The 27151-nt window shown below is 39.5% G+C and overlaps 2 protein-coding genes across 16 annotated transcripts in view; one reads left to right on the top strand and one right to left on the bottom strand.

The window, feature by feature from the left end:
- LOC148003353 (sulfotransferase 1C2-like) overlaps positions 1 to 12931 on the top strand; it is a 35459-nt gene extending 22528 nt beyond the window's left edge. For 10 of the 11 annotated variants that reach the window (XM_087568453.1, XM_087568452.1, XM_087568460.1 and 7 more), the window contains 4 exons: positions 2248 to 2374; positions 2810 to 2904; positions 3039 to 3219; positions 4832 to 6879. In XM_087568453.1, coding sequence (XP_087424579.1) covers positions 2248 to 2374; positions 2810 to 2904; positions 3039 to 3219; positions 4832 to 4944 — 516 coding nt within the window. In that variant the 3' untranslated portion in view covers positions 4945 to 6879. Of the gene's footprint in view, positions 1 to 2247; positions 2375 to 2809; positions 2905 to 3038; positions 3220 to 4831; positions 6880 to 12240 lie in introns of those variants that run through there. The other variant, XR_015629330.1, reaches the window with a different exon arrangement.
- Positions 12932 to 20427: 7496 nt separating this feature from the next.
- The window catches only part of LOC148003352 (sulfotransferase 1C2A-like), a 38707-nt gene continuing 31983 nt past the window's right edge, over positions 20428 to 27151 (bottom strand). For 2 of the 5 annotated variants that reach the window (XM_087568449.1, XM_087568450.1), the window contains one exon: positions 20428 to 22845. In XM_087568449.1, the coding sequence (XP_087424575.1) occupies positions 22769 to 22845 (77 nt within the window). In that variant the 3' untranslated portion in view covers positions 20428 to 22768. Of the gene's footprint in view, positions 22846 to 26697; positions 26822 to 27151 lie in introns of those variants that run through there. The other 3 variants (XR_015629327.1, XR_015629329.1, XR_015629328.1) reach the window with 2 other exon arrangements.

Below are 27151 nucleotides of genomic sequence, written 5' to 3'. Positions count from 1 at the left end.
GGTATCATGGGTCATCATCTTCCATGTATATGTAGGTGGAGGAGTTGAGCTCTGTGGTACAGAGAATAGTCTTCAATGGGTATATTTTCAGTTTTGAATGAGTGAGGTTATTAAGTATATAAAACAAGCCAAAGAAAAATAAATAGCAAGCAGCATGCAGATGAAAGGATGGAGTTAGAGAGATAGACAGACAGACAAACAACAAATCAGGTCCTCAAGCAGAAATTGCCTGGACAAGCCCTCTTGAATCTGATACTTTGTGTTCCCAGCACTGAGATTCCCAAGCAGAGCATAGTGTGTCCCTGGGCAAGGCTTCCAGGTCAAGGAACAAATCACAGTAGAAAGATAATATTACAAAGGGAGGACTCACAAACATCTAGCAAAAACTACTGATGAATCTCCATTGGGATAGCCAGTCAGTTTACTCATAAAATACCCAGGCTGAGCAGAGTATTCCTCCAAGTAAAGGACTGGTAGGAAAGAGATAACATCAGGAGATCCTGTGCTCACACCATTTTCAAGAAACTGAGGAAGTTTAAGCATCAGCTGGAGTTTCACACTGAGGTTTCTCTCTATGGCTAAGGTTTCCAAGAGCTGATCTAGCATCTCTTTCCCAGTGGGCTAAACAAAGTTACACCTGTAGGAAATAGTTCAACTTCCAGATTATCTCAGTAACAGAAGCAATTTACTGTTCTCTCCCCTCCTTGTAACAGAGTTAGTGGAATAGTCTCTCCCCAGATAAGGGATCTTGGAGATCACTTAGAACTACATGCTTGGTGTTGAAATGTGTGTAGAGTAACCCAACTCTGGAAACAGCTTGTCAGTGAGTTCAAACAACAGAAGGCAATTTACCAATATAATGTACATTGTGGGTCGTAAAGGAGACCATGGGTAGTTTCTGGATAGTCTTTTGTCACCCCTCAAAGGTTTTAAAGATGAATTCCCGCTTTTTGCCCTGTTCAGGACACTACAAGCTCATACAAGTCAGCTAAGATGACCCCAGTACCAAAAACAAGAGTATACTCAACAGAAATACACATGATCTTTTCTGAAGAGTCATTTCAGCGCAGACCCCCAGATTACCACTGTGATCATGATCATACATTGCAACATACATACATACATACATACATACATACATACATACATACACACAACATACATAAGGGAAGAGACCTTCATAAGGGTGTCTGCCAAAGAAGAGTCAGAGTTGGCCCCCAAAAACTTCTGACAAACCTGTTGTATGCAAAAATAAAAAAATGTTAATGCTGTATAAAATAGATCATTGTATCGTAAATGACATAAGGAAAGAAGGTGTGACTTTGAGTCAAATCATCAAATAAAGAAATGGTGTTTTATAATTGTATATACACATATATATTATATATCATATACATTATAAATATTATGCATATTTAATGATTTATATATGAAACACTGAATGTTAAAAACCAGAAGTAGCCTAACTCTCAGACTGTGTGCATCTGGATAGAGAAATGTAAGAACTTGGAAAGGGGATGAATGAGGACTGAGGAAAGGTGAGAGTCCTGTGTTGTGACTGGAAGCCACATCCATGAAAAGGAAAGAAGAAATTCATAAAACGTCAGTCAATACTGAGGTGAAAGACAACCTGAGTACAAAGTGCAAGAATCAATAAATAAATAAATAAATAAATAAATAAATAAATAAATAAATAAATAAATAAATAAACTGAAACTTTAGAAAATTCTTTCCATTGGAGCGCAGAAGCATTTGGATTTGGAGGAAACATGGGTTAGATCTCTAGCAAGGTGAAAAAGTCTCCCAAAAGGGTCCTTATTCAAACGCACATGGCATTTGTTTATTCTGTGTAGAAACACACAGTTTTGAAAGTGACCATCATGGAAGAAAGTTTGTGCTCATAGCAAGTAGGATCCATGGTGCTGCTCCACATCGAAACACTAGGTGGAGTGATTGCTTTCCCAGAAATCAGGCTGAGGTTTCTGGAAGGCTCAGTGGCTCTGTAGTTGATTCAGAGTATCTAGAGGAAGAGTTTGCCCCTGCTAACAAAAGGGAAATCAAGAACTGAGATAAATTTCAATGAGTTAGGGCTGGGCTGGGAGTACCATAATTGGTGACATTGCTCTAGGCTGAGTCTTGGTGCCAGGGCAGGAGAGTTGAGCATTCCCCAAGAGGACTCAGCCAGAGTGAGAACTCAGAACTTTTCATGTTCATGTTCCTTTAACTCACCTCTCTTCTTCTCCAAAGTTCCTTTATGTGGCTCGAAATGCCAAAGACTGCATGGTTTCCTACTACCACTTCTACAGGATGAGCCAGGTGCTCCCCGATCCAGGCACCTGGAATGAGTATTTTGAAACCTTCATCAATGGAAAAGGTAAATAAAAATGCATTGTCCCTCTGTGGTTTTACCCCGATTAGGCTGAGCTGAGAGAACAACCCCTGACAGTTGATCCCCCAGAGTTTCCTGTGCCTCCTATTTAAAGGCCTTTATTCAGGGATTCCTGGCCTATAGACTTTCCTCAGCCTGTGTGACCCTGTCATAATATGAGGGTGCAAGTGATTGTGCATAATCAACATGAAGCCACTTTAATTCTCATATTAAAGCAAAACCTCCAATACTGATAGAAACTACGTGACCTCAGAATTGAGCAGCTCAGTGACCCTGGAAATATCTAATACAGAATTTTTTCTTCTCTGATGTACCTGAAGCCAGAAAAAAGAAAAAAAGAAAGAAAGAAAGAAAAAGGAAAGTCAAACTTTCCTGACTTGGAAGGTTTGTGTCCATGAAAACAATTCTTGTTTTTCATAGTAAGTTGGGGATCTTGGTTTGACCATGTGAAAGGATGGTGGGAAATTCGAGACAGATACCAGATTCTCTTTCTCTTCTATGAAGATATGAAGAGGGTAAGTAAATCACTGCTTCAGCTCCAGGGACAGGGAAGCTGCTTTAGGAATGTGGTTCTGACAGGGATGTCTGGAAAAATGTGATAGTGTGAAAACTCTTTTCCAGTCCAACTCAATGCTACCCTCACTCACAGGACCCAAAGCGTGAAATCCAGAAGGTAATGCAGTTCATGGGCAAGAATTTGGATGAAGAGGTCGTGGATAAAATAGTCCTGGAGACATCGTTTGAGAAAATGAAAGACAATCCTATGACAAATCGTTCTACAGTCCCCAAGTCTGTCCTGGACCAGTCCATTTCCCCTTTCATGAGAAAAGGTCTGTGGGGCTTATTTATCTCTAATTCTGAGGCAGTCCCCCTCCAATCCACATATTGTGATTCTAAGAAAGCTAGAGATCTGTTCCTAGTGTACAAGAAGCTCTACAAAGCAAGTCTTACAGATAACTAAGACAGACTCCCCTTGGTGCACACCTCCTTGGGATCCCTGCCTGCGGTTAGACTCATCAGAGCTGACATCTAGTTTGATTCTGTCTGCAAATCATGACTCATGACACTTTCAGGACTTTCAGCATGTATTACTGAGACCCAGGCCCTTATTACTTCCTAGATTTTGAAAGAAAAAAAATCTGATTGTCCCTCATGATTCACTTTTAAGAGGAAAACTTTTTTTTAAAGTTAGTATACTCAATAACTTTTTAAAACTCAATAGTTTGATGATTTCATACAGATCCTCAGTAAACCCACTTTCCAAATGTTAGGTACAGAATGAAACCCATCCCACTGTCTCATTGACACATGCATTTTTTTCCCACAGCAGTGCAACCAGCACTGAGGTTTACACATTTCTCCAGAACATCTTTTGTCTTCCTTTTAGCACATGAATTAATTCATTTCATTCCTCTTGCAGTATACCAAGTGTTCAGGCCCTGAAACAAATCAAACTGTTCTATCTCTTTTCTTTATTAATCCCTGGTGAGAATTTGACAAGTAGCTTTTTCCCAGCCCATCCATGTCCACTCTTCTTTGGATTCACTTGCGTTTGTTTCTTTGCTTGCTTTGGCCATAAAAACACAAATACAGATACCATGACATTAATCTGTTAATTACAATATAAACTGTGGTTATATTATACACTTTTGTATATAATGAATAAGAGCTATCTCTCCAGAGAAAGAAACACAGATCTCAAACATCACTGTTTGTACATGTTTGTACATGTGTTATAGACATACTATTACTTTTCCAATCATTTCTCTAATTATAGAAAATATAAATACTATGTTTACATTATAGGATCAGTGCTACAATGAACATTTTTGTTCATCAAATTGCATAATTTCCACAAGAATCATAGGAATTCCAAAGATGTACTCTTCATAAAATCAATTCACAGAAATTAACTCTACACTTCAATAAATTTTCTAAACCAATAAAACTATTCAATTAGCATCTGAATCAAAGAAGCAATGAATTTCATCACCTTGAGCAATTTCGTGTGATATCTTTTGCCTGCAGTCACTTCCTACAGAGAAAAATGTTCTCATTTTTCACTATAGGTTGATTTAGCTTGCTTTTAGATCATGTATAGATGGAATATCACAATATGTATTTTATTATGTCCAGGGTCTTTGGCCATTATAACATTTTAAGCTCCTCTGGTATGATTATATGTCTACTATTTGTTCATTTTTATAACTATGACTATCTAGTATATGTAAGCCAGATCACCTTGAATTAATCAACCACTTAATTTAGAAGCTGGTGCCCCTCCCAAAGACAAATAGGGGTCCTTTTCAGACAGGAGAAGTAAGGTGATGTGGAATTAGATTCCTGTTATGACAGCTCCATTGTGGTCCCTCCACCCTCCAGTCAGGGACACAAAGTCTGTCAATCAGAGACTGATGTTCTTGTCTGGGCTTTGTATTTCAGGAACTGTGGGTGATTGGAAAAACCACTTTACTGTAGCTCAGAATGACAGGTTTGATGAAATCTATAAGCAAAAGATGGGCGGAATCTCTCTAAACTTCTGCATGGAACTCTGATCAAGAAGGACATCTAAGACAGGAGTCTGTCTGCAAGCCTCAATTCAGCCAAAGGAAGCTCTGAAAGCAACCTGTAAAGGCCAAGGATTGTGGCTCCTACTCCGTGATAACTAACATCACATTACCATTCATAAAAGCATCATGTTTAGTATATACTTCCTCCACTCTTCAGTACAAATCAGTAACACAGCTTAACGAGCTAGTAAATAAACACATAAATAAAACTCTAGTAGTATACATTTTATGATGACATTCTTCTAGAAGGTATAACCAGGATACTAACTCTGAAACACACATCAATAGTGATCATCTAAATTAAAGTACATGAAATCCTAAAGTCCTTCCTGTTCAGTCTGTTTTGCCTGATTACAATGGGAAGAGTCAACATGTTGCAACTTGTTGCAATGTGTTTAAGGGAGCAGGTTCTGTGGGAGGAAAGTGAGGGAAGAACTTCAAAGAGATGTCACAAATCCAAGTCTTAGTAAAGGGAATCCTACTTCTAGGTCATAAAGGAAACAGACAGAAGACATGAAGGTGGCCTTTGGAAGCACAAATTGTGTCTGGACAAGAGCAGAATGGAGGCTTGATGCTCAGTGTGGAGCCAGTTGAGTTTTGATCTCCTGTCATTGCTTCTGAGGAACAGCTTGTACTTTTGCCCACTTTAGCAGAGTCCATCTGCATTTGCTTGCCAGCATACTTCCTTCCACCTCCCACTTGCTCCATGTCTTGGGCATCCTTTTACTCCCAGTAACCAGGCAATATGGAGAACACAGCATGTTGCACGACTGAATGATGGCTCAGAAGACAGAAAGGCAAATATGTTTTGGGTCTCAGCACTTACCCTGTCACTTTAGTTGCAGACGTCAGCACTGCTAAGCTGAGATCAGCAGGAGCAGCCTGTGGCATGAGCAGGATATATATGTGAGCTCAGGGTACCTAGCATGAGCTAGAATGACATTTCCTTTCAATCACTCAAATGTACACTTTCTCCTAAATGTCGAGGACGTGGGCACAGCATGTGTTAGTGCCAGCAAGAGCCATTAGAATGTGTGGTAGAACTTAGTGGGTGGAAGCTACGAAACTGGACTGTGACCTAGAAGAGAATGAGTGCTCCTGGCCCTTGCTTTTTCTTTCCCTTGTTTCTTGGCCATGAAAAATTCAATAATATGAGGTGGGCAGTTTTGCTCTGTCATTTAATTCCATGATGATATTCTGTCCATCTGACCATGGAATGTAAATTCCAAAAGCAAAAGCTAAAATAAAGCTTTTGTCTTTATAACTTGCTTATCCCAGATACTCATTAAAGTGAAAGGAAGCTCAACAACCCATTCCCAACGATGTGGCTATAAAATGCTGAAAAACATCTGTAATTTTGTTGAACTTAGAAGCAACTGTTTGGTTACTACTAAAATCTAACTATATGTGCATAGATAATTGACAACTGCTATGATATAAAAGATGTTTATATCCTGATTGGATTGTAAATTTTTATTGTTTTCTTCTATGTCTTCACATGTGTATTGAAGTAATTCAGTTTCTGTAAGTAATTTGTCTGTTCTTACAATCCAAACCAAATAGAAGTTCGTATACCTTCTTCCTTTCAAGGTTAAGTTCATAACATCCCAGAGTCGCTCCAGCGTATTTAAGGCGCAGCTTGTGTCTTCAGCCAGGTACTGTTAACAGTAAATTTGGGGTAAATTGTTGAAACTTGTTGGTGATGAACTTAAGCCTCTACTGGCTTTGTCTTGCTTGGAGTTTACATTTCTATTCAGAATTGAAAATAACAGTAACTTGTAAAGTTGTTCAAAATTGTAAAACATATAAGGTTAGTTTAGTAAGTGCAAGATAATTTACCCACTGGTAATTTTAACTATTACTTTTGGAGCAAAGAATGAATAAAGTAAATGAAATATTACATCTGAAGTATAGCTAAGTAATTGCCTTGTTTTTTTCATTATTTATTCACTTTACAACCCAACATTAGCTCCACACCCCCCTTACACTGTTCCTCCCCCCACTTTCCCTTCACTCTCTTCTCTGAGCAGAGGGAGTCCCTCCCTGGGTATCACCAAACCCTGGTACATAAAGTCTCTGCAGTACTAGGCGTATGGTCTCCCACTGATGCCAGACTAGGTGCCCCAGTTACGTGTGAATGGTATGTACAGGCAGGCAAAAGGTTCAGAAGCAGCCCTCACTCCAGTTGTTGGGTGACTCCCATGAAGACCAAGCTGCAGATCATCCACGTATTTGCACAAGGCTTAGGTCTAGCCCATGCTTGCTCTTTGCTTGGTTGTTAATTCTCAGGAAGCTTCCAAGGGTCCAGGTCAGTTGCTTCTGTTGGTCTTCTTCTGAAGTTTCTATTCTCTGCCCATCCCATCTTTCCAACAACTGCTCCACAAAAACTCTTCAATCTCAACCTAATGTTGGGCTGTGGATCTCTGCATCTCTATCAATTAGCTGTTGGATAGAGCCTCTCAGAGCACAGTTAAGCTAGACTAATGTCTATAAGCATAAAAGAGTCCCATTAATAGTGTCAGGGATTTTTTTATTTACATTTCAAATGTTATTCCCTTTCCCAGTTTCCCAGACATAAGCCTCCTATCCTATCCCCCCCTTCTTCCATAAGGGTGTTTCCCTACCCAACCACCCCCTTCCCCCCAAATGTTCCCCTACACTGGGGGTCCATCCTTGGCAGAACCAAGGGCTTCTCCTTCCATTGTTGCCCAACAAGGCCATCCTCTGCTACATATGCAGATGGAGTCATGGGTCAGTCCATGTATAGTCAGTCTTTGGGTATTGGTTTAGGCCCTGGGATCTCAGCTTGGTTGGCATTGTTGTTTTTATGGGGTTGCAAGCCCCTTCAGCTCTTACAATCCTTTATCTAATGCCCCCAATGGGGATCCCATTCTCAGTTCAATGATTTGTTGCTAACATTTGCCTCTGTATTTGACATGCTCTGGCTGTGCCTCACAGGAGACAGATATATCAGGCTCCTGTCAGCATGCACTTCTTGGCTTCATCAGTCTTATCTAGTTTTAGTGGCTGTACATATATATGGGTTATATACCCAGGTGGGGCAGGCTGTGAATGGTGTTCCTTCAGTTTCTGCTCCAAACTGTGCCTCCATATCCCCTCCTATGAATATTTTTGTTCACCCTTTTAAGAAGGAGTGAAGCATCCACACTTTGGTTGTCCTTCTTCTTGAGCTTCATATGGTCTGTGGATTGTATCTTGGGTAATTTGAGCATTTGGGCTAATGTCCACGTATAGTGAGTGCATACCATGTGTGTTTTTCTGTGATTGGGTTACCTCACTCAGAATGATATTTTCTAGTTCCATCCATTTGCCTATGAATTTCCTGAAGTCATTGTTTTTGACAGCTGAGTAGTACTCCATTGTGTAGATGTACATTTTCTGTATCTATTCCTCTGTTAAAGGGCATCTGGGTTCTTTCCCGCTTCTGACTATTATAAATAAGGCTGTTATGAACATAGTGGATCATGTTTCTTTGTTGTATGTTGGAGCATCCTTTGGGTGTATGCCCAGTAGTGATTGATATAGCTGGGTCCTCAGGTAGTGCAATGTCCAATTTTCTGAAGAACCTCCAGACTGATTTCCAGAGTGGTTGTGATGAATTTTCATATATTGAATCATCCCTGCATCCCTGGGATGCAACTTTCTTAGTTTTGATGGATGATGTCTTTGATGTGTTCCTGAATTCAGTTTGTGGTTTTTGAGAATTTTATTGAGTATTTTTGCATCAATGTTCATAAGAGAAATCCATCTGAAGTTCTTTTTCTTTGTTGAGTCTTTGTGTAATATGGTGACTGTGGTCTCATATAATTAGTTTGTCAGTGTTCCTTTGTTTGTATTTTTGTGAAATAGTTTGAGGAATATTATTATTATCTCTTCTTTTAAAATCTGGTAGAATTCTGCACTAAAACCATCTACCCTGGGCTCTTTTGGTTGGGAGACTTTTAATAACCACTTCTATTTCTTTAGGGGTTATGGAGCTGCGTTGGTAATTTGCCTGATCTTGATTTAACCTTACTAAGTGGTACATGTCTAGAAAACCATTCTTTTAATTAAGAATTTTAACTTTTATGGAGCATAGGCTTGTGAAATAAGACCTAATGATTTTTTGAGCATCAGTTGTTATGTTTCCCTTTTCCTTATTGATTTTGTTTATTTGGATACTGTCTCTCTCTCTCTTGGTTAGTTTGGCTAAAGGGCTTGTTTATCTTGTTGATTTTGTCAAAGAATTATCTCTTGGTTTTGTTGATTCTTTGTATTGTTTTCTTTGTTTCTAAATGATGATTTCCTGCCTTCTATTCCTCTTTGGAGTGCTTGCCTCAGTTTTCTTCCCTCAAGCATTCAGGTGTACTTTTAAATTGCTGGTATGAGAAGCTTTTAATTTCTTTATGCAGGCATCTGGTGCCAGCCTCTTAGCACTGCTTTCATTACATTCCATAAATTTGGCTATGTTGGGTCTTTATTTTCATTGAATTCTAGAAAGTCTTTGATTTCTTTATTTCTTCCCTGACCCAGAGATCATTGAGTAGAGAGTTACTTTCCATGAATGTATAGACTTTCCAGTGTTTCTGTTGTTGAAGTGAGATGGCTGTTAGCAAGACCAACATGCAGTCCCTCCAATGACACTGATTAAAAGAGACCTGATACAAATTCAGTGTAGAAAAAAATAAGGTGATGTTCTACCCAATAGCCTACAATTCACATGATTTTTCAGGGACATTCAAAATTTTATGTTTTCAGAAACAAGAATATTTGAAAGGAGTTCATATATGCCTCAGTATTTAAATAAAATGAAATAAAACACTTAAAAGCAAGAGTCATAAGCAACAAGTTTGGGATACCAAAAAATGTAACTCCAAAGAAGGCCTCATGGATTCCCCAACTCTGTAATAGCTTTGGAGAAAAATATACACCAAAGTTACAGAAAATACCTGGTGAAATAGAACACAAATGTTTACATTGGAACTCATTCCTGTGGTAGCACAAATGATCCCATAATCAACTAAGCACAAAGAAAAGAGAAAGCACAAGTTCCCTTTCCTGATGATCAGAGATAGGAAAATCACCAATGAGAGTACTTGATACTTCACATCCATTTCAGTAACACACTACAGAGCCCTTCTTTCACTTTCAAAATCCTCCCACTCAGGGACAGAAGGATAATTTGTAACCAAAAGTTAAATAACATCATAACATATAATGAGACTCAAAGGGTTCTTACTCAGCACAGGGACTAGTGAACTCTCCTGTCATTAAGAAAGTAGCTAGAAAGAAAGGAAGTTTTACAGGAAACAAAGCAGTTTCACAAACAGAAATAGGACATATTTTGTCTTTTTTGGTCATGTGGAAAAAGAAGGCTAAGCTTTTGTAAAAGTCATAGTTACAAAGACATTGTGGAGGGAGTGAAATGCTACAAGAGAAATGATCAAAGTCCATTTTAGGCATGCATAGAAATGGCATAATGAAATTGATTATGCGATATATATATGTGTGTGTATAATATATATTTAGTATATCTTATTATACTTGTTTTGTAACTATTATTATAATTTGAGCATGTAATACAGTAAATAAATTGTAATTATAAAATAGTGTAATTATCCATTTTAGTATAATTAGAATATATTAAAATATTCATAATTAGCATAAACATTAAATATATTTCACATACTATATACATATATACTACATGTATTAATTTATTATGGGTACTAAGTATAAATATTTTTATTGGATTTTAAAAATTTATTTATATTTCAAATGTTATCCCATTTCCCCTATCAAATGTCCCCTTCCCCTTCTTCTATGAAGTTGTTCCCCCACCCATCCAGCCATCCCTTCCCACCTCCATGCCCTGATATTTCCTTACACTGGGGGCTTGAGCCTTAGCAGGACCAAGAGCTTTACCTCCCATTGTTGCCCAGCAAGCCTACTGTCTACTACATATGCAGCTAGAGTTCATGTATACTCTTTGAGTGGAGGTTTAGTCCCTAGGAGCTCTGGTTGGTTGGTTGTTGTTCTTATGGGGTTGCAAATCCATTTAGCTCCTTTGATCTTTTCTCTAACTCCTCCATCAGGGCCCCATTTCTCAGTTCAATGGTTGGCTGCAAGCATTTGCCTCTGTATTTGTCATGCACTGGCAAAGCCTCTCAGGAGACATCTATATCAGGCTCTTCTTGGCATGCACTTCTTGGCATCAGAAATATTGTCTTGATTTGGTGGCTGTATGTATATGGGCTGGATCCTCAGGTGGGGCAGTTTCTGGATGGCCTTTCCTTCAGTCTCTGCTCCAAACTTTCCCACCATATCTCTTTCTATGAATATTTTTGCTTCCTCTTCTAAGAAGGACTGAAGTACCCACACTTTTGTTGTCCTTCTTCTTGAGCTTCATGTTGCCTGTAGACTGTATCTTGAGTAATCCAAGCTTTGGGGCTAATATCCACTTAGCAGTGAGTACATATCATGTATATTATTTTGTGATTGGGTTACCTCACTCAGGATATTTTCAAGTTCCATCCATTTGCTTATGAATTTCATGAAGTCATTGATTTTAATAGTTGAGTAGTACACCTTCTATAGATTATGATATTTTCTGTATCTATTTCTCTGTTGAGGGGTGTCTTTACAGCCTCTGGCTATAATAAATAAGACTGCAGTGAACATAGTGGAGCATGTGTCATTGTTATACGTTGGACCATCTTTTGGGTGTATGCCCAGGAGTTCTATAGCTTGGTCCTCAGGTAGTACTGTGTCCAATTTTCTGAGAAGCTGCCAGACTGATTTCCAGCATGGTTGTACCAGCTTGCAATCCCACCCACAATAGCGGAGTATTCCTCTTTGTCCACATTTCCACCAGCATCTGTTGTCAACTGAATTTTTGATCTTAGCCATTCTGAATGGTGTGAGGTGGAATCTCAGTGTTGTTTTGATTTGCATTTCCCTGATGACTAAGGATGTTGACCATATCTTTAGGTACTTCTCAATCATTCAATATTTCTCAGTTGAGAAGTCTTTGTTTAGCTCTGTATCCTAATTTTTAATAGGAATATTTGATTCTGAGGAGTCTAACTTTTTGAGTTCTTCATATATATTGGATATTAGCCCTCTGTCTGATGTAGGATTGGTAAAGATCTTTTCCTAATCTGTTGGTTGACATTTTGTCCTAATGACAGTATCCTTTGCCTTACAGAAGCTTTGCAAATTTAAGAAGTCCCATTTGTCAATTCTTGATCTTAGAGCATAAGCCATTGTTGTTTTCTTTAGGAAATTGTCAGAAGCCTAGAACAAATGAAACTCAAGACGGATGATCAAAATGTGAATGCTTCACTCCTTCTTTAAAAGGGGAACAAGAATACCCTTGGCAGGGAAGAGAGAGGCAAAGATTAAAACAGAGACTGAAGGAACACCCATTCAGAGCCTGCACCACATGTGCCCCATACATATACAGCCACCCAATTAGACAAGATGGATGAAGCAAAGAAGTGCAGACCAACAGGAGCCGGATGTAGATCGCTCCTGAGAGACAGAGCCAGAATACAGCAAATACAGAGGTGAATGCCAGCAGCAAACCACTGAACTGAGAATAGGACCCCCGTTGAAGGAATCAGAGAAAGAACTGGAAGAGCTTGAAGGGGCTCGAGACCCCATATGTACAACAATGCCAAGCAACCAGAGCTTCCAGGGACTAAGCCACTACCTAAAGACTATACATGGACTGACCCTGGACTCTGACCTCATAGGTACCAATGAATAACCTAGTAAGAGCACCAGTGGAAGGGGAAGCCCTGGGTCCTGCTAAGACTGAACCCCCAGTGATCTAGACTGTTGGGGGGAGGGCGGCAATGGGGGGAGGGTTGGGAGAGGAACACCCATAAGGAAGGGGAGGGGGGGGATGTTTGCCCGGATACCGGGAAAGGGAATAACACTCGAAATGTAGATAGGAAATACTCAAGTTAATAAAAAAAAAAAAAAAAGGAAAGTGTCCACTGTGCCCACGTGTATGAGAATCTTCCCTACTTTTCTTCTATTAGTTTGAGTGTATTTGGTTTTATATGGAGGCCCTTGATCCACTTGTGCTTGATCTCTGTACAGGGTGACAAGAATGGTTTGATTGTACATGCTGACTTCCAGTTGAACCAGTGCCACTTGTTGAAAATGCTATCCTTTTTTCCAGTGGATGGATTTAGCTCCTTTGTCAAAGATCAAGTGACCATAGATGTGTGGGTTCATTTCTGGGTCTTCAATTCTATTCCATTGATCTACCTGCCTGTCTCTTTACCAATACCATACATTTTTTATCACTCTTGCTCTGTAATACAGCTTGAGGTCAGGAATAGTGATTCCCCCAAGAAGTTTTTATATTGTTGATGATATTTTTTGCTACCCTGTGTTTTTTGTTATAACAAATGAGATTGCAAATGACTCTTTCTAACTCTATGAAGAATTGAGTCAGGTTTTTGATGGGGATTGCACTGAATCTGTAGTTTGCTTTTAGCAACATGACCATTTTTACTGTATTAATCCTGCCAATCCATGAGCATGGGAGGACTTTCAATCTTCTGAGATCTTCTTCAATTTCTTTCTTCAGAGACTTAAAGTCCTTGCCATACAAATCTTTCACTTACTTGGTTAGAGTAACACTGAGGTATTTTACATTATTTGGGACTATTGTGAAGGGATTCATTTTCCTAATTTTTTTCTCAGCCTGTTAATTCTTTGAATAGAAGAAGGCTACTCATTTGTTTGAGTTAATTTTATATCCAGCCACTTTGCTGAAGTTGTTTATCAGGTTTAGGATCTCTTCTGGAATTTTTGTGGGCTCTAAGTATACTAACATATCATCTGAAAATAGTTATATTTTGACTTCTTACTTTCCAAATTGTATCCCTTTGACCTCCTTTCATTGTCTGATTGCTTTGGCTAGGACGTCGAGTACTATATTGAATAGGTAGGAAGAGAGTGGGCATCCTTGTCTACTTCTTGATTTTAGTGGGATTATTTCAAGTTTCTCTCCATTTAGTTTGATGTTGGCTACTGTTTTGCCATTTATTGATTTTACTATGTTTAGGTATGAGCTTTGAGTTCCTGATCTTTTCAAGACTTTTATCATGAAGAGGTGTTGAATTTTGTGAAATGATTTCTCAGCATCTATTGGGATGATTAAGTGGTTTATTCCTTTAAATTTGTTTACATAGCAAATTATATTGATGTATTTACATATACTGAACTATTTCTGCGTTCCTGGGATGAAGCCAACTTGATGATGATGGATGGAACTTTTGATAAGTTCTTGGATTTGGTTTTCAATAATTTTATTCATTATTTTTCCATCAATATTCATAAGGGAAATTGGTCTGAAATCCTCTTGTTGGGTCTTTGTGTAGTTTTGGTATAAGCACAATTATTGCTCCATAGAAGGAGTTGGGTATTTTTCCATTTGTTTCTATTTTGTGGAATAGTGTGAAGGGTATTAGGTCTTCTTTGTGGGTCTGACAGAATTCTGCACTAACCCATCTGGTACTGGCCTCTGTTTGGTTGGGAAACTTTTAATGGCTGCTATTTCTTTAGGGCTTATGCAGTTATTTAGATGGTTTACCTGGTCCTGATTTAACTTTGGTACCTGGTATGTGTCTAGAAAATGGTTCATTCCTTCCAGATTTTCCAATTGGTTGAGAATAGGCTTTTGTAATAGGATCTGATGACTTTTTGAACTTCCTCAGTTTCTGATGTCATGTCCTATTCATTTCTAATTTTGTTAATTCAGATACTGTCTCTGTGCCCTCTGAGTAGTCTGGCTAGGGGCTTATCTATCTTGTTGATTTTCTTAAAGAACCAGCTCCTGACTTTGTTGATTTTTTGTATAGTTATTTTTGTTTCTACTTGGTTGATTTCAGCACTGACTTGGATTATTTCCTGCCTTGTCCTCCTCATGAGTGCATTTGCTTCTTTTTTTTAAAATTTGTTTAATACTTAATAATAATTTTTTGGTTTCCGGGCAAACATCCCCTGCCCCCTCCCCTTCATTATGGGTGTTCCCCTCCCAACCCTCCCCCCGTTGCCGCCCTCCCCCCAACGGTCTCGTTCACTGGGGGTTCAGTCTATGCAGGACACAGGGCTTCCCCTTCCACTGGTGCTCTACTAGAATATTCATTGCTACCTATGAGGTCAGAGTCCAGGGTCAGTCCATGTATACTCTTTAGGTAGTGGCTTAGTCCCTGGAAGCTCTGGTTGCTTGGCATTGTTGTACATATGGGGTCTCGAGCCCCTTCAAGCTCTTCCAGTTCTTTCTCTGATTCCTTCAACCGGGGTCCTATTCTCAGTTCAGTAGTTTGCTGCTGGCATTCGCCTCTGTATTTGCTGTATTCTGGCTGTGTCTCTCAGGAGCGATCTACATCCGGCTCCTGTCAGTCTGCACTTCTTTGCTTCATCCATCTTGTCTAATTGGGTGGCTGTATATGTATGGGCCACATGTGGGGCAGGCTCTGAATGGTAGTTCCTTCAGTCTCTGTTTTAATCTTTGCCTCTCTCTTCCCTGCCAAGGGTATTCTTGTTCCCCTTTTAGAGAAGGAGTGAAGCATTCACATTTTGATCATCCGTCTTGCGTTTCATTTGTTCTAGGCATCTAGGGTAATTCAAGCATTTGGGCTAATAGCCACTTATCAGTGAGTGCATACCATGTATGTCTTCTTTGATTGGGTTAGCTCACTCAGGATGAAATTTTCCAGTTCCAACCATTTGCCTACGAATTTCATAAAGCCGTTGTTTTTGATAGCTGAGTAATATTCCATTGTGTAGATGTACCACATTTTCTGTATCCATTCCTATGTTGAAGGGCATCTGGGTTCTTTCCAGCTTCTGACTATTATAAAAAAGGCTGCGATGAACATAGTGGAGCACGTGTCTTTTTTATATGTTGGGGCATCTTTTGGGTATATGCCCAAGAGAGGTATAGCTGGAACCTCAGGCAGTTCAATGTCCAATTTTCTGAGGAACCTCCAGACTGATTTCCAGAATGGTTGTACCAGTCTGCAATCACACCAACAATGAAGGAGTGTTCCTCTTTCTCCGCATCCTCGCCAGCATCTGCTGTCACCTGAGTTTTTGATCTTAGCCATTCTCACTTGTGTGAGGTGAAATCTCAGGGCTGTTTTGATTTGCATTTCCCTTATGACTAAAGATGTTGAACATTTCTTTAGGTGTTTCCCAGCCATTCGGCATTCCTCAGCTGTGAAATCTTTGTTTAGCTCTGAACCCCATTTTTTAATAGGGTTATTTGTCTCCCTGCGGTCTAACTTCTTGAGTTCTTTGTATATTTTGGATATAAGGCCTCTATCTGTTGTAGGATTGGTAAAGATATTTTCCCAATCTGTTGGTTGCCGATTTGTCCTAACCAGAGTGTCCTTTGCCTTACAGAAGCTTTGCAGTTTTATGAGATCCCAGTTGTCGATTCTTGATCTTAGAGCATAAGCCACTGGTGTTTTGTTCAGGAATTTTTTTCCAGTGCCCACGTGTTCCAGAGGCTTCCCTAGTTTTTCTTCTATTAGTTTGAGTGTATCAGGTTTGATGTGGAGGTCCTTGATCCACTTGGACTTAAGCTTTGTACAGGGTGATAAGCATGGATCAATCTGCATTCTTCAACATGTTGACCTCCAGTTGAACCAGCACCATTTGCTGAAAATGCTATCTTTTTTCCATTGGATGGTTTTGGCTCCTTTGTCAAAAATCAAGTGACCAGGGGCTGGGGATTTAGCTCAGTGGTAGAGCGCTTACCTAGGAAGCACAAGGCCCTGGGTTCGGTCCCCAGCTCCGGAAAAAAAAGAACCAAAAAAAAAAAAAAAAAAAAAAATCAAGTGACCATAGGTATGTGGGTTCATTTCTGGGTCTTCAATTCTATTCCATTGGTCTATCTGTCTGTCTCTGTACCAATACCATGCAGTTTTTATCACTATTGCTCTGTAATACTGCTTGAGTTCAGGGATAGTGATTCCCCCTGAAGTCCTTTCATTGTTGAGGATTGTTTTAGCTATCCTGGGTTTTTTGTTTTTCCAGATGAATTTGCAAATTGTTCTGTCTAACTCTTTGAAGAATTGGATTGGTATTTTGATGGGGATTGCATTGAATCTGTAGATTGCTTTTGGTAAAATGGCCATTTTTACTATATTAATCCTGCCAATCCATGAGCATGGGAGATCTTTCCATCTTCTGAGGTCTTCTTCAATTTCTTTCTTCAGAGTCTTGACGTTCTGATTGTACAGATCTTTTACTTGCTTGGTTAAAGTCACACCGAGGTACTTTATATAATTTGGGTCTATTATGAAGGGTGTCGTTTCCCTAATTTCTTTCTCGGCTTGTTTCTCTTTTGTGCTGAGGAAGGCTACTGATTTATCTGAGTTAATTTTATACCCAGCCACTTTGCTGAAGTTGTTTATCACCTTTAGTAGTACTCTGGTGGAACTTTTGGGATCACTTAAATAAACTACCATATCATCTGCAAATAGTGATATTTTGACTTCTTCTTTTCCGATCTGTATCCCCTTGATCTCCTTTTGTTGTCTGATCGCTCTGGCTAGAACTCCAAGAAGTCTATTGAATAAGTAGGGAGAGTGTGGGCAGCCTTGTCTAGTCCCTGATTTTAGTAGGATTGCTTCAAGTTTCTCTCCATTTAGTTTAATGTTAGCAACTGGTTTGCTGTATATGGCTTTTACTATGTTTAGGTATGGGCCTTGAATTCCTATTCTTTCCAGGACTTTTATCATGAATGGGTGTTGAATTTTGTCAAATGCTTTCTCAGCATCTAATGAAATGACCATGTGGTTTTGTTCTTTCAGTTTGTTTATATAATGGATCACGTTGATGGTTTTCCGTATATTAAACCATCCCTGCATGCTTGGGATGAAGCCTACTTGATCATGGTGGATTATTGTATTTGATATTAGAATGGCTACTTCAGCTTGCTTCTTCTGACCATTTGCTTGGAAAGTTTTTTTCCAGCCTTTCACTTTGAGGTAGTGTCTGTCTTTGTCTCTGAGGTGTGTTTCCTGTAGGCAGCAGAATGCAGGGTCCTCATTGCGTATCCAGTTTGTTAATCTATGTCTTTTTATTGGGGAGTTGAGGCCATTGATGTTGAGAGATACTAAGGAATAGTGATTATTGCTTCCTGTTATATTCATATTTGGATGTGAGGTTATGTTTGTGTGCTTTTCTTCTCTTTGTTTTGTTGCCAAGACGATTAGTTTCTTGCTTCTTCTAGGGTATAGCTTGCCTCCTTATGTTGGGCTTTTCCCTTTATTATCCTTTGTAGTGCTGGATTTGTAGAAAGATATTGTGTAAATTTGGTTTTGTCATGGAATATCTTGGTTTCTCCATCTATGTTAATTGAGAGTTTTGCAGGATACAGTAACCTGGGCTGGCATTTGTGTTCTCTTAGGGTCTGTATGACATCTGTCCAGGATCTTCTGGCCTTCATAGTTTCTGGCGAAAAGTCTGGTGTGATTCTGCTAGGTCTGCATTTATATGTTACTTGACCTTTTTCCCTTACTGCTTTTAATATTCTTTGTTTAATTTGCGCGTTTGATGTTTTGACTATTATGTGACGGGAGGTGTTTCTTTTCTGGTCCAATCTATTTGGAGTTCTGTAGGCTTCTTGTATGCCTATGGGTATCTCTTTCTTTAGGTTAGGGAAGTTTTCTTCTATGATTTTGTTGAAGATATTTACTGGTCCTTTGAGCTGGGAGTCTTCACTCTCTTCTATACCTATTATCCTTAGGTTTGATCTTCTCATTGAGTCCTGGATTTCCTGTATGTTTTGGCCTAGTAGCTTTTTCTGCTTTACATTATCTTTGACAGTTGAGTCAATGATTTCTATGGAGTCTTCTGCTCCCGAGATTCTCTCTTCCATCTCTTGTATTCTGTTGGTGAAGCTTGTATCTACACCTCCTTGTCTTTTCTTCTGATTTTCTATGTCCAGGGTTGTTTCCATGTGTTCTTTCTTGATTGCTTCTATTTCCATTTTTAATTCCTTCAACTGTTTGATTGTGTTTTCCTGGAATTCTTTCAGGGATGTTTGCGATTCCTCTCTGTAGGCTTCTACTTGTTCTCTAAGGGAGTTCTCCACGTCTTTCTTGAAGTCCTCCAGCATCATGATCAAATATGATTTTGAAACTAGATCTTGCTTTTCTTGTGTGTTTGGATATTCCATGTTTATTTTGGTGGGAGACTTGGGCTCCGATGATGCCATGTAGTCTTGGTTTCTGTTGCTTGGGTTCCTGCGCTTGCCTCTCGCCATCAGATTATCTCTAGTGTTACTTTGTTCTGCTATTTCTGACAGTGGCTAGACTGTTCTATAAGCCTGTGTGTCAGGAGTGCTGTAGACCTGTTTTCCTGTTTTCTTTCAGCCAGTTATGGGGACAGAGTGTTCTGCTTTCGGGCGTGTAGTTTTTCCTCTCTACAGGTCTTCAGCTGTTCCTGTGGGCCTGTGTCTTGAATTCACCAGGCAGGTCACTTGTAGCAGAAAAGTTTGTCTTACCTGTGGTCCCGAGGCTCAAGTTTGCTCGCGGGGTGCTGCCCAGGAGCTCTCTGCGGCAGCAGCAACCAGGAAGATATGTGCCGCCCTTTCTGGGAGCTTCTGTGCACTAGCGTTCCAGATGGCGTTTGGTGTTTTCCTCTGGCGTCCGAGATGTGTGTGCAGAGTGCAGTTTCTTCTGGTTTCCCAGTCGTGTCTGCCTCTCTGTAGGTTTAGCTCTCCCTCCCACGGGATTTGGGTGCAGAGAACTGTTTATCCGGTCTGTTTCCTTCAGGTTCCGGTGGTGTCTCAGTCGCAGGGGTCCTGCCGCTCCTGGGCCCTCCCCTACGGGAACCCAGAGGCCTTATACAGTTGCCTCTTGGGCCAGGGATGTGGGCAGGGGTGGGCAGTGTTGGTGGTCTCCTCCGCTCTGCAGCCTCAGGAGTGCCCACCTGGCCAGGCGGTGAGATCTCTCCCACGGGGTTTGGGAGCAGAGAGCTGCTGCGGGCCGGGATCCGCAGGTCGCATTTGCTTCTTTTTGTTCTAGAACTTTTAGGTGTGCTGTCAAGCTGCTAGTGTATGCTCCCTCCAGTTTTCTTTTAGAGGCCCTCAGATCTATGAGTTTTCCACAGCACTGCTTTCATTGTTTCTCATTAGTTTGGTTATGTTGTGCCTTCGTTTTCATTAAATTATAAAGTCTTTAATTTCTTTATTTTTTCCTTGACCAAATTACCATCAGGTAGAGTGTTGTTCAGCTTCCATGTGTATGTGGGCTTTCTATCATTTTTGCTCTTATTGAAGGCCAGCTTTAGTCCATGGTGATCTGATAGGGAACATGGGATTATTTCAATCTTCTTGTATCTGTTGAGTCCTGTTTTGTGTCTGATTATATGGTCAGTTTTGGAGGAGGTACCATGAGGTGCTGCAAAGGTGGTCTATTCTTTTTTTTTAGGATGAAATGTTTATAGATATGTTAAATCCATTTGGTTCATAACATCTGTTAGTTTCTCTGTGTCTGTGTTTAGTTTCTCTTTCCATGTTATGTCCATTATTAGAGTGGGTTGCAATGTGTTCTTTGAGCTTAATAAAGTTTCTTTTATGAATGTAGGTGCACTTCCATTTGTGCTGCAAGGTTATAGCAGGGTATTACCTAGCATGGTCCATTAAATAGCAGTGTGCTTTGGGTGGCAATGAGATGACCTTTGTGTCTAGTAGGGCCCCAAGAAATGGTTCAGTATGTGGGGTTATGGAGGGTGCCTAACAACTGCTGATACACATTTCATGTAGAACTGCATGGTTGGTGAACAGAAAGGCTTGTCATAGAGTATGTTACATGGGGCTTTGTGGGGAAATATTCAGCTGGTTCTAGATGAGCAATACATTTGAGGAGATGGTTTTGGGGGATGGGACTTCAAGCTGGGCCAAATACTACTAATGGTATTTGAGCAGAGCAGCTGGAGGACATATGTGTCAAGTCCTGACTTGCTGGTATGTATTGAATAGAGTGGTGGAGAGAGAGGCATCCAGACCTGATACATTGTAATGTTTGTGGAGTTTTGGTATGTGTTTGTGTGTGCGTGGAAAAAGGTCTCAGTTAAGACCTAATATCTAGAGGTATATGTGGTATAGGGCCACAAGTATTTGCATGGGCTGGTACCTACTAGTGTTGGAGCTGTGCTGTGTCCAGCAGAGCCTGGTAACTTGAAGTCTTTGTGGGGGAGCAGGAGGATGTCTGCACGGGTTGATAACTAGCAGTGTGTATAGAGAATTCATAGCACACGTGCAGCCCTAGGCTTTCTCTTTTCTAGGAGAAGCAGCATTGAGACACTCAGGCTACAGAATGTTCCATGTCTTTCCCATCTTTTACCTCACTCTTCTACTTTCCTGAGGTATTTGGAAGTCAAAAGCAAAGCTAACAGTAAGAGCTGGAAGGGACAACACAGCTTTGGGTTGTGATCATTCTTCTATCCCACATTCCTGTGGAGAAATCTTGGAAGTGGATAAGGGAGTCTTGAGTGTAAAACAGCAGCAAACAAAGCACATCTGCCTGTCTGCCAGGACATTCCTTTGGTACTGCTAAATAGTAAATCAGTATCTTGGCATAGGATAGGAATTTGTGGCACCTGGGTGTTACAGTGATGAGGCTCACTCTAGATGTCCTAAGGAGGTGTTTGAACAAGCCAGGCTCCACATTCTGTATTTTCTTGTCTGGTAAATGCAGAGCTCCTGTGTCCATAGTTCACCTTTTCTGTGTTATGTTATAACATAACTGAATAATCCTCTTCACAACGTCACAGTTAGGTAATTCTCTTAGGTAACTTTTATATGAACACTATAGTTTTAGATTTTGGGACAGTGTAATATTGGTGACAGTGTTCATTATTTCAATGGCTTTCCTACTTGTTTTTTTAAGCTTCTTTTACAACCCTTGCGGATAAACAATGTTATCTGCCTTGATTTGCCTGTCTGCCTTTGACAGAACTAGCTGACTTGAATTAGGTGATCTGTTGCTGGTTTTTGTGGTCAATCTCATGTGTTCAGTCTTTGTCCCTTCCTTGTAGCACTTTCTCTTTCTTGGAGGCTTTGTGTGGAAAGTGCTAGAACCAGAAGTGCAGGGTCTTGAGGAATCTTTTCTGCCCTCTTCCAGTAATTTGTTACATTTGGTATTTGAGCATCATACTAGATTTGGCTAAGTCTATAGATGAAGTGCAAAAGTTCCCTCATGTTAACAACTTTATATTTCTATCAACCAAGTTTTAAAGTTTTCTTAATGACAATTTACGTAAGTTATGTTGGAATTCTTGAATACTTCAATATTTAAATAGAATTTTTCAGTGAGAAATTGTCTAATAGGATGACCTCCAGTTCACCCTCTTCAGCTTAGTTGTAGCCAGGCATAATTGGTCCATGGACGTTGCCTTTCTCAGATCTAGTCTAGAGGCCCAACAGTTGTGCATTCCCTTCTCAAGACTCTACTGAGACACGTTCCTCATCTGATAAGGCCAGTTTCCTTGGTAATCCAAGAGGACATAAATGACATTTCTGCACTGTAGAAAGCATGAAAATGAATTGGGGATCTCATCTCCCGAAAGGCTTTCACAGGGGGTCTTTATTCCCAGATACTACTGAGAAGTGAGGATGGTAGTCTATAGGTAGATGATGGAATAGAAACCATTTCATTGTTATTCACAACATGTCTTTCTGATGCTGTGTAGAGCCTCTATGATCTTTTAAAGCTCATGCAATGGCCTGCTGGTCTCCCAGCAGAAGGGTGGTGTGACATGCTATCCTTCATCTCTGTACAAGTGTTGAGTGTGAAGGTCCTGGGATTGGGAAGTGGAAATGAGCTTCAGGATGTGGCCAGGGACCTACAAGAGAAGAAATATTATGGATCAATGAAGAAGCTGGCCAAGAGTTTCACATTCCCCAAGCCCAATACCTGTAACCCTGGCAGATAACAGTAGGCTTATTTTTTTTAGTGGAATCAGGACTGAGACAGATATAAAATTTAGTGTCTTCCAGTGTGAAAGTCGCTACAATGACATCATCATTGTCTCTTCTGTCACCTCTGACTACATGTTAATGATTTCTCACTGATGCCCTGTTACTTTTCAGAAATCAGGCCCTAGAAGCAAAGGAGGTAAAGCATTCCTCACCAAAATGTCTAAACATATGCACCTAATTCTTGCAGCACAACTCACATATGTTTACATGAGACTAAATGCATACATGCTGAAAGTAAACCTCCACAATAGAATATGTCCAAAAGAGTATGAAAATATTAGAAGAGAAAGGACAGTCAATGAGAGATCTGGATTTGGCCTCTGAGTCTCCAAAGAAGCCAGGTGCACTGGTTACATATGGTCAAAAGGTTTACTGGGTAGAACTTAAAACACTGTCCCAACCAAAACTGATCTGTCCAAAAAAGCAAGGTACAGAGCATCTCAAGGACTCAGTTTTGTCCTCTATGAGGTGAATACCTGTGGAATGTTTTGAGATGATCTTTGTGAAGACCCTGCTACAAATAGCTGGACTGACTGCCCCTGCTCCTATTCCCTCCAGCAGATAGGGAAGGAAGGAGGTACTGGATGTGGGGTCCTGGTACTCATCTGATTTCTCTCCTATCGGGTAAAAGTCTACATGGAGCAATGCCCCTCACTGAGTAGCAAGGGTACACAAAGTCCCCATCAGATTTATGCATTTCATTTGTTGCTATTGAAATATATCATCTTAGAGACATTTAGCTGGATCTGGAGCCAATGATTCATGCTGGTGAATTATGTCAAATGCTTTCTCAGCATCTAATGAAATGATCATGTGGGTTTTTTCTTTGAGTTTGTTCACATAGTTGATTATGTTGATGGATTTCTGTGTATTGAACCATTCCTGCATTCCTGGGATGAAACCTCATTGATCCTGATGGATGATCATTTTTATGTGTTTTGGGATTTGGTTTGCGAGAATTTTATTGAGTATTTTTACATCAATATTCATAAGGGGAATTGGTGTGAAGTTCTCTTTCTTTGTTGGGTCTTTGTGTGGTTCAGGTATAAGCTTAATTGTGGTTTCATAGAAGGAATTGTATAGTGTTTCTTCTGTTTTTATTTTGTGAAACAGTTTGGCCAGTATTGGTATAAAGTCTTCTATGAAGGTCTCATAAAATTCTACACTAAATCCATCTGGTACTGAGCATTTTTTGGTTGGGAGATTTTTAATGACTGCTTCTATTTCTTTAGTTATAATGGGCCTGTTTAGATGGTTTATCTAATCCTGATTTAAGTTTGGTACCTGTTATCTATCTAGAAAATTGTGTATTTCATCCAGATTTTCCCGTTTTCTTGAATATAGGGTTTTGTAGTAGGATCTGATGATCTTTTGAATTTCCTCAGAATCTATTGTTATTTCTCCTATTTCATTTCTGATTTTGTTAATTTGGATACACTCTCTATGCCCTTTGGATAGTCATGCTAAGGGTTTATCTATCTTGTTGATTTTCTCAAAGAACCAGTTCCTGGTTTTGTTGATTCTTTGTATAAGTTGGTTGATTTGAGCCCTGAGTTTGATTATTTCCTGTCATCTACTCCTCTTGGGTGTATTTGCTTCTTTTTGTTCTAGAGATTTTAGGTGTGCTGTCAAGCTGCTGATGTATGCTCTCTCCTGTTTCTTTTTGGAGGCACTCAACTATGAGTTTTCCTCTTAGCACTGCTTTCATTGTGTCCCATAAGTTTGGGTATGTTGTGCCCTAATTTTCATTACATTCTAAAAAGTTTTTAATATATTTCTTCATTTCTTCCTTGACCATTGAGTAAAACATTGCTCAACTTCCATGTATATGCAGGCTTTCTGTCGTTTTTGTTGTTATTAAATACCAGCCTTAGATTATGGTGATCTGATACCATGTATGGGGTTATTTCAATCTTCTTGTATCTGTTGAGGCCTGTTTTGTGACTCAGTATATGGTCAGTTTTGGAGAAAGGACCATGAGGTGCTGAAAGGAAGGTATATTCTTTTGTCTTAGGATGAAATGTTCTATAAATATCTGTTAAATTCATTTGGTTCATAACTTCTGTCAGTTTCTGTATGTCTGTTTAATTGCTCTTTCCACGATCTGTCGATGGATGAGAGTGAGGTATTGAAATCTGCTACTATTCGTTTGTGAGGTATAATATGTGATTTGAGCTTTAGTAAGGTTTGTTTTATGAATGTAGGTACCCTTGCATTTGGAGCATACATATTCAGGATTGAGAGTTCATCTTGGTGGATTATTCCTTTGATGTATATGAAGTGTCCTTCCTTATTTTTTTGGATGACTTTCAGTTGAAAGTCGATTTTATTCAATATTAAAATGTGTACTCCAGCTTGTTTTTTGGATTATTTGCTTGGAAAATTGTTTTCCAGCCTTATACTCTGAAATAGTGGCTATCTTTGTCACTGAGGTGTGTTTTCTGTATGCAGCAAAATTCTGGTTCCTCTTTACATATCCAGTCTGTTAGTCTATGTCTTTTTATTGGGGAATTGAGTCCATTGATTTGGAGAGGTATTAAGGAGTTCTGATTGTTGTTTCCTATTATTTTGTTGTTAGAGGTGGAATTATGTTTGTGTGTCTCTCTTCTTTTAGTTTTTTACTTTTTCTAGGGTGTAGTTTCCCTCCTTGTTTTGGAATTTTCTATCTCTTATCCTTTGTAGGGATGGATTTGTAGAAATATATTGTGTAGGTTTGGTTTTATCATGGAATATCTTGGTTTCTCCATCTATGTTAATTGAAATTTTTGCTGGATATAGTTGCCTTGGCTGGCATTTGTGTTATCTTAAGTTCCATATGATATCTGCCCAAGATCTTCTGGCTTTCATAATCTGTGGTGAGAAGTCTGGTGTAATTCTCATAGGTCTACCTTTATATGTTAGTTGACCTTTTTCCCTTACTGCCTTTAATATTCTTTCTTTGTTTTGTGCATTTGATGTTTTGACTATTATGTGATGGGAAGAATTTCTTTTCTGGCCCAATCTATTTGGAGTTCTGTAGGCTTCTTTTATGTTGATGCTTATTGCATCTCTTTCTTTAGGTTAGTGAAGTTTTCTTCCATAATTTTTTGAAGATATTTACTGGTCCTTTTACTTGGGGAGCTTTGCACTCTTCTATACATATTATCCTTTGGTTTGATCTTCTCATTGTGTCCCAGATTTCCTGAATGTTTTGGGATAGGTGCTTTTTGCATTTTTCATTATCTTTGACAATTGTGATGATTTTTTTTAATGGTATCTTCTGCCCCTGAGATTCTCTCTTCTATCTCTTGTAGTCTGTTGGTGATGCTTGCATCTGTGGCTCCTGATCTCTTTCCTAGGTTTTCTATCTCCTGGGTTGTCTTCCTTTTTGCTTTCTTTATTGTTTCTAGTTTCATTTTTAATTTTGGATGATTTTGTTCAATCCCTTTACTTGTTTGTATTTTAAAGGATTTTTGTGTTTCTTCTTCAAGGGTTTCTACTTGTTCTACTTGTGTTGTTCTGTATGTCTTTAAGGGAGTTATTTGTGTCATTCTTAAAGTCCTCTATCATTATGAGACATAATTTTAAATCCAAATCTTGCTTTTCTGGTGTGTTTGGATATTCAGTATTTGCTTTGGTGGAAGAACTGGGCTCTGATGGTGCCAAGTATACATCTAAGTCTAGATACATGGAATAGCTTGATGCTCTGTTGCTTTAAGAAAATACTGACTAAAAGTAAGGAAGGTGAGAAAAAAGAGTTTATTTCATCTCACAAGCTAGGCTATCATGAAGGAATGCCTACACAGTAACTTTAGACAGGAATGAAGAGGAGAACATGGAGTTACATTGGTTGCTGCCCTGCTTTCCATATTGTCTGGGTGTGCTTTAGAGAAACCAGGACCTCCTGCCAAGGGGTAGCACACACATTTGGCAGTACCCTCCATATCAATCATGAATTAAATGCTCCACAGACCTGCAAAAAAACCAATCTGATGGACATAATTCCTCGACTGGAGTTTTTCTTCCAGGTGACTCTAGTTTGTGCCATGTTGACAAAAACTACCCAGCACATATATTAAAGTCATTGTTTGCACATCCTCATACTGCCATTCTTCATGATGTCTAACTCCTCACCGAAACCAATCAACCAATCAATCAACCAACCAACCAACCAAATAACAATAAAAAACC

This window comes from Rattus norvegicus, chromosome 9 (assembly GCF_021556685.1).
Source record: "Rattus norvegicus strain SHRSP/BbbUtx chromosome 9, alternate assembly SHRSP_T2T, whole genome shotgun sequence".
NCBI classification, from domain to species: Eukaryota; Metazoa; Chordata; class Mammalia; order Rodentia; family Muridae; genus Rattus; species Rattus norvegicus.
The sequence above is the reverse complement of the archived record's forward strand: the minus strand, read 5'-3'. Positions and strand labels throughout refer to the sequence as shown.